Source organism: Magallana gigas, chromosome 1 (genome assembly GCF_963853765.1).
Source record: "Magallana gigas chromosome 1, xbMagGiga1.1, whole genome shotgun sequence".
Taxonomy (NCBI): domain Eukaryota; kingdom Metazoa; phylum Mollusca; class Bivalvia; order Ostreida; family Ostreidae; genus Magallana; species Magallana gigas.
In genome coordinates, this window is record NC_088853.1 from 46,684,387 (window position 1) to 46,694,961 (window position 10,575).

The window sequence follows — 10,575 nt, forward strand, 5'->3', positions numbered from 1 at the left end:
CTGTGATGGACACGCAAAATACATGCTCACAACTTAATAATTCTGTATAATGTAAAAAAAAAACTTTGATTAATTAGTAGAAAAGTGTGGAAAGCCATAATTATATTTTCCTATTGATTGACCAAAATAGTAAATTTTTTATTTTTCACAAAGTTTAGATTATATAATCATTTAACGAAGTTAGCATCGTTTTTGAAAGTGGGGGCCAGACTGAAAGGTACAATACTACATGTATTTTTTCTCAATATTAATTTCCCTCCTTTCCCTTTAACCTCCACCTTCACACAATGAAAGTGGGGGAACTCAAACTTTATTCAATTTTAAATACCTGAATAAGGAAAATGTTTGCTTTTTGACAGCAATACGTATTTGTTGTTTATATTTCCATCGGGTTTTGTGGATAAATTAAAGTTTCTATCACCAACAGACTACAAGTTTTGGTCAGTCTTTACATGTAAGTCTTACTAATATCAACTTTGTGTTATCACCTGCATGAACTGTTTTTGTTATATCATGCTAATTTTAATATATCTCAAAATTGTTACAGTATTATTGTTAAATAATAACATTTATGTAAACTTTATGAGATTTCTTATAAGGAGGTTGGCACCTGAAATGATTGTAATATTAATGTCAATCATCCGAAAACCACTTGGATATAAAGATGAGGACCCATGTCACATGCCATTTTTTGGAAATATAGGGCCCCAAACAGAAATGATAAGTTTCCTGAAATTTTTGCTATTTGACATGGAAATTGATAAGTTCAAGATATCAAACAAATATTTATCGTTAGAACTATTATTTAGCTATGATTTTAATAGCAGTAAAATCTAAGTCAAAGTTTAAAAATTCTTGCTTTATTGGTGGCTTCAAATGCCAGTACATACTGAACACAACAACAGATGTAACAAAATTTTGTAGTAATCAAATTATAACGCAAATAACAAAATGTAGTAATGTCATCTTTCCAAAACTTTGCATACAAATAGACTTGCATTTAATGTCTCATTAAAAAGTAAGACAGGCAGGGGTCACATTTAAAAAAATTGAGATTTTTTTCTTAGAAGTTTTATGAAATATAAGCTAAATATGGCAAAATATATCGATAGAAATTTCAAAATATTGTTTAAATATGTTTTTTAGACCAGAGGTGACCCAAAATGGCCAAAATCCTAAGAAGTGAACCTCTTTAATGTGATTTATTAGTAAGTAGAGTTCCAAAATGACCGCCGTAACATATTTGTTTTTCGGTAGCGTAGATTTTAAAAATAAAATAAAGCCCATTTCTTACGATAACAAGAATTAAATCAAAGGCCTGAAGGGCCACAATGGCGTCGAGTTAAAGTTAATTTGAAGAGTAAAAACCTAAATAATTTTTTTAACAAGTGAAAAGCTGTCAATGTGACAGCTAACCGGGTTTTCTTTTTATATGCGAACTGTAACCATAATCCATGTCAACCCATACTGGTACTGTACCAGTTATCGGCTAAGACCAGTTATCGGCTAAACTGAGGGTTCGGGTTTATAGCATGTGACTATCCGAGATTTTTTAATTCAGTCGTCTGTTTCGAATGAAGAAAAGTAAGTTTGCTTGAAAACTTTCTTGAATATGTTTTAAACATAAGCTTTAACGATCATTGTTTACCGCTGATTTACATCTTTGCACTTTCAGCTACGGGGAAAGTGACGTAATAAGTTAAAAATAGAATATGACCTCTTTGTAATACGTTATTATATCCCTTCTTTAATTTGACATATAATATCAATACATATAAAATTTCTAAACAAAAGAAATTCTCTAAATTCTGAGAGATTCATGGTGCAGTTGAACGCCTGATTGCAAAATTATGTATTGAACAGCATACGTTTTTATGTATTAACGTATGATGATAAACGGATAATTTTATGAGTTTTGTTTATGTATAGTAACCCCTATGACCTATAGGCTGACCCCGCAAGGAACATAATTCAATTTAAACTTTGAAGAATATAAAATCAACATATGTAAAGGGATATTACTGTGTTATTATCACGAAGCCGATAACTGGTACAGTAAATGGTAAAAACTCGGCAAATTCGGAGCGTGCTAAATAGCACAAAAACAATATGTTTGGGTTCTAAATGATGATATAATCTAACAGATTGATAAATTAGGAGTTCACCATTTAAAATATGTCGAGTTTTAGTCAAATATATCAAGAAATAAGGAAACACGAAAAGAAAACGTAAAATTATAGCCGATAACTGGTACAGTGCCAGTATCCAGTGAAATAAAGTACCCCATATGCAATATTTTGCTAAAAAGACTTAGTTCAAAAGCTGGTATTTTTTTATAAATAATCAGAAATAAAAATCCTAGAAATATTCACACCTCTGATACATGTACAATTAATCTGCAAAAGAACAACTTTTTATCTATAAAACTGTAGGAATAGTTATCTGTACAATGAGGTTACTCTATATGCAATATTTTGCTAAAAATTGACTATCTTCAAAAGCTGGTATTTTTTTCACAAATTATCAGTAATCAAAATCCTAGCAATATGCACACCTCTGATATATGTATAATTGATCTGCAAAAGAACAACTTCTTATCTTGAAAACTGTAAGAGGAGCTATCCGTACAATGAGGGTACGCTATATGCAATACTTTGCCCAAAAATGACTAAATATTTTGATTTTTTTTTTCATAAATTATCAGTAACCAAAATCCAAGCAATTTTTTTTCATAAATTATCAGTAACCAAACTCCTAGCAATAAGCACACCTCTGATATATATATAACTGATCTGCAAAAGAAAAATTCCTATCTTGAGAACTGTAGGAGGAGTTATCCGTACAATGAGGGTACCCTATATGCAATATTTTGCCAAAAAATGACCAAGTTCAAAAGCTGGTATTTTTTTTCATAAATTATCGAAAATCAAAATCCTTGCAGTATGCATACCTCTGATATATGTATAATTGATCTGCAAAAGAACAACTTCCTATTTTGAAAACTGTAGGAGGACTTATCCGTACAATGAGGGTACCCTATATGCAATATTTTGCCCAAAAAAATGACCAAGTTCAAAAGCTGGTATTTTTTTCATAAATTATCGAAAATAAAAAAAAAATTAAAAATAGAAAATGTTATTTATCACATAACTAATAAAATTACAACTCATTACAAATTTGCTCACCTAATTCTTAAAAAGTTTTGAATTTCAATTGAAAATTTAAGTTTATAGAAATATCTTAGGAGTTAAAAACTTTTTAGATTTTTTTTCTCTATTTATATGAAAATAAATATTAAAATTATTATTGTGTTTAATCTTATATATTGTATACTGCTGATAACCACTCTGTCTCTCATTATCAATTTCATCTAAAATTCACAAGGATCCAAATGACACGGGCCGAAAAGATCAGGGGTAGATAAAAGAAAGCACCCATTCACGTTGTTTACAAAGTGAAAGTAGTTCACTAGTTGGTTTAAAATAACTTTTGGTTGTAGATGTACTTATCGCTCGATTAGGAAGTTTTGTTTCTACAAGATCAAACATTTGTGCATTGTCAATTTTCGATATGGATACAAAATAATCTATTTTGCAGGCTAGTACATTTCATAACCAAATTGAGTATGTAAGCCCAGCTATCGCATGTGTCTCGATGCTAGTGTATTCATCCGCTGAAACCGAGACGTATTGTTTTCAATAAAATGTGAACATTTTTAAAGACGGCAACCATTTCGAATCTGCAAACTTGTTTTGTTGACGTACAGTTCTGCTCGAAATTGAAGTATGTCATCTATTTTTCTTCAAACACATACGAAAACTTTGCACTCATTTGAGTTGTTTGGTTCCTAAAAATGTAGCTTCCGGACGTACGATCCCTAGATGGCTTTCGAGCTTCGCTCGACGCCATAAAAATCATCTGATGATTCTCCGTCTGGTTTTTTTTTTGTCTTACGCCGATGTTATTTTTTAGTTATTCCTCTTTAGTAAACAATAATCGTCTGCAAACCAAGATGGCATCCAACCGGGAAAAAAAATATGGGGAGGCAGAAACAAGTCGTCATAGATATGTCAGAGGTTGAATTTTACATGTATAAAACTGGAAGGATGATCGGAATAAATAGCAAAAACTGTGAGGTAACGTTTAAAATACTATACTGAACACCGGAGTAATTCTAAATTTACTGCAAGATCAGAGTCGAATGTGTTGAATAAGACCATAATTAAACTGCTTCTTATCACCGATAGATTGTTAAAAAAAAAGATAACACGAATTCAAACGTAAACGTCGGCCATCTTGCGAAGTCATTTGTGGTCAACTACTGTGTACTGTACCAATGACATTTCCTTAATTTTTAAAAATCAACATGATTATTGTGACATTACTGCCTCGCAGTCATATAACTACAGTATTTAAAGTCTGTGTTTTAGTTTTTGTATTTATATTGTAAAAACCGGCACGTAGCATCGTTTTTGAAAGACTCATCCAAAAATTCTTGACAAGCAAAAGAAAAAAGGAAAAGGGTTACTTTCCCAAATCCTGAAAATCAACGGCGGTGGGGGGGGGGGGGGTGGGGTGTGTAGGAGGGTATACCTTTATGCCTTTAACTTCAATTTCACTGATTAATTCCTTGTTTTCATTTCGATTTTTTACATGATCCCATAAAAGTGGTGGGGAGGGGGGACAACTACATGTTAATTCAATTTTTTGCATGTAAATTTAAGAAAAATCTTTGTTGCGCAAAAAAGTGGGGGGGGGGGGCAGCCTCCCCCCCCCCCCCCCCAAGCTACGTGCCTGTTAATTAAATGATTCTGAAGTTTAAAGTGCAAAATAATTCTACAAATGTACTATAATATGATACATAAATAATAGTTGCGCAAAATAGGGAGTAGGGAGGCCAGCCCCCCCCCCCCCCCCCCCCCCCCCAATGCAACGTGCCTGAAAAATCATTTCATGCAATATAAAGGTTAAACCTATGAAGAGTACGGTTCTTGGTAATAAACAATGTAATACTCACCGGCGTGGATTGGCGGAGTCAACTGGAATTTGGGAGGAATACAGCACATCTCCTGGAATCCACAGCCGGTTCGTGCATACGACGATCCAGACAGGCACGAGTTGAAGTAGTAGTTAACGCACGTCCCGCCATAGCTGGTGTGACAAACTGCATGTGGACAGAGCGTTATATGAGAGGATGAAGTGAGGTTTGGATTTTTATGACAGATTAAAACAATGTAACCAAGGATATGATCGATGCACTAGGAGAGTCAAGAACTACGATGTATTAAAGCAAGAAAATAACTTAGAAAAGAACCAAAATATTAAACTGTGACTGTAAGTAAAAAAAAAAACGAGGACCATGGGCTACATTGCTCACCTGAGTAACAATAGGTATAATCAGCTTAATGGAGTCACATGCATACAAACTATCAGGACAATGTACAAAGATGCATGAAGATCCTGTATAAATAAAGTCCATTCCCCCTGCATATTCTTATGTTTATAATCATTAGTCCCTTTTCTAACAGGATGATTTTATACTCATATCACATGTTGAGTATTGCAGTTCTCAAATTGTTTATATTTGGGATATAAACCTACATTAGACTCTGAGCCTTCTTGTGAGGCCGAAGAATTGTCCTGAGGCCAGTCTTAACAATTATAAAGAGTCTTTTGGCTGATTAGCTTCTGATAAGAAGATTTTTAAAAATTTACTCTACATAATCCTATGTAAAACTTTGAACCCCCCACCCCATTGTGGCCCCACCCTACTCCCGGGGGTGTCATTATTTTCACAACTTTGAATCTACACTACCTGAGGATGCTTCCACACAAATTTCAGCTTTCCTGGCTGATTAGTTACTGAGAAGAAGATTTCAAAGGATTTACTCTATATATTCCTATGTAAAACTTCGACACCCCCCTCCACCCATTTGTGCCCTCTTCCACCGGGGGTCATGATTTTCACAACTTTAAATCTACACTACCTGAGGATGCTGCCACACAAGTTTCAGCTTTACTGGCTGATTAGTATTTGAGAAGAAGATTTTTAAAGATTGGCTCCTATGTAAAACTTTGATTCCCCATTGTGGCCCCATCCTACCCCCAGGGATCATGATTTTCACAACTTTGAATTAACACTTACTAAGGATGCTCCCACACAAGTTTCAGCTTTCCTGGCTGATAAGTTTCTGAGAAGAAGATTTTTATACCCCCCGCAAACAAAGTTTGGGGGGGGGGTATATAGGAATCACCTTGTCCGTCCGTCCGTCTGTCTGTGCAGTCGTGTCCGGTCCATATCTTTCTTATGGAGAAACAATGGAAGTGAAGTAAGAACTTATGGAAGTTCTTACTTCACACAAAGATTGCTTATGGCCTAAGGGTGTGTCATGACCTTAACCCAAGGTCATCTGGTCAAGGTCACTGGCAGAAAAAATGCAAAATTCTTTTCCAGTCCATATCTTTCTTTCTGGCCTAATAGTTTTTGAGAAGATTTTAAAAGATTTTCTCTATATATTCCTTTGTAAAAATTCATTCCCCAATTGTGGCCCCACCGTACCCCCAAGGACCATGATTTGAACAAACTTGAATAAAAACTATCTGAGGATGCTTCCATTTTAATTTGAGCTTTTCTGGCCAAATGGTTTTTGAAAGATGCTCTCTATATATTACTATGTTAAACTTGATCCCCCCTTGTGGCCTCACCGTACCCCCTGGGACCATGATTTGAACAAATTTGAATCTACACTACCCAAGGATGCTTCCATTTTAATTTGAGCTTTTCTAGTCTAATAGTTTTTTAGAAGATTTTAAAAGATTTTCTCTACGCAGCAATGTTAAGGCGTCCCGATGCTAAAATACGGCTGAAAAACGATATTATTTTAATCATCGCAAAAATACTTTGACCGGGAGTATTTCTTAAAATCTATGTTACATTTATTCACACCGATGTTAAACATTATATTTGATGCATTTTTGTGACGTCATATGTACTTTGTAATCACGTGACGGGCGATTCCTTATATTGCAAATGATCTATATAAATCGCATCGGCGCAGGTGATTAACGACATTTAATCATACGTATTTTTAAGAAAAATCCTTTGTTAAGTCATATACTTTAAAGTTCTTGCTTGGGAAAGAAATAGATATTTCGTTTATGGAAGATATTGTTGAAACATTCCACAAAATCATCAAAATAATGCACATTTTTACTAATCAATAGCGATTTGAAAAAAATTGGGGTAAATCCGTAGGTTTCCGCAGCACGATTCACATTGGTACTTATATCCTCTACCAATTTTACGTAATATATTCTAAAATTGTGATGATCTTTCACCTGCGCCAAGCTGGTTTTACATGCATTAAAATTTCTTCATTCAGTCGTTTACACGTAGCAGGGAGAGTCTCCAAACCAATAGTTTATAAATAGTCTTTTACTTAAAACGAAGCTTTAAAACTGCCGATTATTATGATACTGGTTTTCAATATGAATAAATTCTGTGCGTCTAGCATTAACGGCAGCATCTATGTAAAGGAAACATCCGGTATTATACTGGTTTGATATAATTCACTTTTAACGTTAAGATACATTCCCTGAGAACTATCGACAGGAATGCAGATCGTGACGTCAAAGTTAATTATGACGTCATATCGTATGAAGTACAGACAAGTGTCTACATATCGCTGTAAAATCCATCGGAAAACATGCCCGCGTATATATTCCTATGTAAAACTTGATCCCCCCATTGTGGCCACACCATACCCCCTGGGACCATGATTTGAACATATTTGAATCTACACTACCTGAGGTTGATTCCATTATATTTTGAGCTTTTCTGGTCTAATAGTTGTTGAGAAGAAGATTTGTAAAGATTTTCTCTATATATTCCTTTATAATTTAATTCTGGTTGTAACGCGCTTTCTGATTGGCTAAAAAATTATTTTATATCGTATAAAGAATGTTGCCTACGTCATAGTAAGACTAACGTCAAAAACGTATCAATACGCCTGACGTTACGTTTGAATTTTGTACAAATGTACGTCATTTTAAAGGTCAAATGACCGTTTTTATCTACAATGAAGAGTAAAAAAATGAAATTATAAGCAATGAATTCAATATTTATTAGTTTTATACGATATAAAATGGTTTGAAACAGTTTACGCTTTTTTATAAACCGCTTCGCGGTTTATAAAGCGTAAACTGCCCCAAACCATTTTATATCGTATAAAACAAATAAATATTGAATTCATTCCTTAAGTAAAAATTCATTCCCCAATTGTGGCCCCACCGTACCCCCAAGGACCATGATTTGAACAAACTTGAATCTATACTACCTGAGGATGCTTCATACAAGATACAGCTTTTCTGGCCTAATACTTTTTGAGAGGAAGATTTTTTTTAAAATACCAACAAATTTTCAATAATTCTAAATTATCTCCCCTTTAAAGAGGGCGTTGCCCTTCATTTGAAAAAACTTGAATCCCCTTTACTCAGTGATGCTTTGTGCCAAGTTTGGTTTAAATCTGCCCAGTGGTTCTGGAGAAGAAGAAAATGTGAAAAGTTTACAACGACAACGCCGCCGACGCCAACGCCGACGACAGACAACGGACAAATTTTGATTAGAAAAGCTCACTTGAGCTTTCAGCGCAGATGAGCTAAAAAATATCGTCCATTACTCATACTGCTCGGACAACGACAGTGAATTTTTTTTCAATCACTATACATTATGAGAACTAGAACTCAAGAGTTTACTGTGTATGGCCTAAAATCAAGAAGTTGAACAGTATACAATTATTTAATGCTTGAACAGTCAATAGACCAGAATATTTTTCCCGAGGTGCAGGGAACAGCTCAGTATGATCTATTGCCCGAGGCCAACGGCCGAGGGCAATAGATCATACTGAGCTGTTCCCTGTACCAAGGGAAAAAATTATGGTCTATTGACTGTTCAAGCATTAAATAATTGTTTTATTACCTAATTCCTTTTTTAGTTTTCGGGGTTTACAATTTGCATATTGCAGATGGTTTTCGTGCCATTATGTAATATACTAAGTTTTTTTTTTCATCTTTTACATGCACACAACCTGTTGCATGCATTACAACATCTCAATTTAATATTAGTTTACACAAAGAAGGGGGAGTCTTTAACCCATAAGATTTTAAATAGTCTTTTACCTTATATGAGGCTTTAAAACTGTTGATTATTTGATACTCTATTTTGATAATATTGAATTTGGTTTCACCAAGTACTAAAAACAGCATCTATATGTAAAGGAATATTCATTCCCTGAGAACTATCGAAAGAATGTAACATTAACATACCCGCGTTCTGAAATACGTTGCCGGTCCAATAGATCGCAGTCTATTGACCGGCGGTCTAATAGATCGCAGTCTATTGACCGGCAGTTCAAAATAGACGCAAATATTTAATTTGTAATAAAACAACAAAATCCCTTTGATTAGGTAATAAAAATCGATATGCTATTTGTAAAGACAGAAACCAATACCGGCCCTATGGGTCGATTCAATTGTATCGATTGAATTCGGTATGTTACATTTTATCTGTGTTATTGATGAGAAGACATATTAGTTACGAAATGTTGAAAATTTCATATCATTTTATTTCGTAATTTCAAAATTACTCTATTTATCAGGATGAACACTTAGAAAAGTTGGAACTTGTATGGACGGATCCTCAAGTAATGTAGATTTAGGTTTGTTCAAATCATGGTCCTCGGGGATAGGGTGGGGCAACAATGGGGGGATGAATTTTTACAAAGGAATTTATAGAGGAAATCTTTAAAATTCTTTTTCTCAAAAACTATTAGGCCAGAAAAGCTCAAATTTGTGTGGGCCTTAATGGAAGGATCAAATTTTACATAAGAACATTTTGAGAAAATGTTTTAAAATCTTCTTTTCAAAAAACATTTGGTTAGAAAAGCTTAAAAGTATATGGATGTTTAAAATCGTCCGGGTATTTTCTTTTTATATAAAGAGCCGTTACGTATATTCTTGACTTTCTTGGGCAGCGCATAACAATCCCCGATTTTTATTGAACGTTTATTTGTAAAATAACACAATGATGAGTCTTTTTGCGTTATTTTGTTAACTGTTGCTATGGTACTCACCATCCTGTAAAGCCACACCCTGTACCAGCAGCAGTAGGGCTGCTATCAGTGAGGTCCTGGGCATTCCTGTTGAATTGACACAGATCGATAAGTTCAAAGACGCGCCCCTATCCTACACCTTCACATATAGCTCCAACGTGACATTACACAGGGCCTGCAAAACGATAAGAAGGACTGTATTATTATTGGTCACACATTTCCCGCACAACATGTTATCTATAAGAACAAATTTTTGTTGATACTATGACGGATTCTACATGTGCTTCGGAATAGATCAGCGTTTAAAGTAGTTAACTTATTACATTCATCTTATACCAATAACATGTGAATTAAAGGTTGTTTTTTTGTAAGAATACTGTCGTGAAATAATTCAATATAGAGGAATAATGGACGTTACCCCCCCCCCCCCCAAACAAACAAACAAACCATGAGGGGGGGGGGGGGG

The 10,575-nt window shown here is 34.4% G+C and overlaps 1 protein-coding gene across 1 annotated transcript in view; it reads right to left on the minus strand.

The window, feature by feature from the left end:
* LOC105341949 (chymotrypsinogen A) overlaps positions 1-10,284 on the minus strand; it is a 33,169-nt gene extending 22,885 nt beyond the window's left edge. The window contains exons 1-2 of the mRNA XM_034465239.2: positions 10,131-10,284; positions 5,018-5,164 (exon numbers count right to left, since the gene is read on the minus strand). Of these exons, the coding sequence (XP_034321130.2) occupies positions 5,018-5,164; positions 10,131-10,194 (211 nt within the window). The 5' untranslated portion in view covers positions 10,195-10,284. The remainder of the gene's footprint in view (positions 1-5,017; positions 5,165-10,130) is intronic.
* Positions 10,285-10,575: the final 291 nt, after the last annotated feature.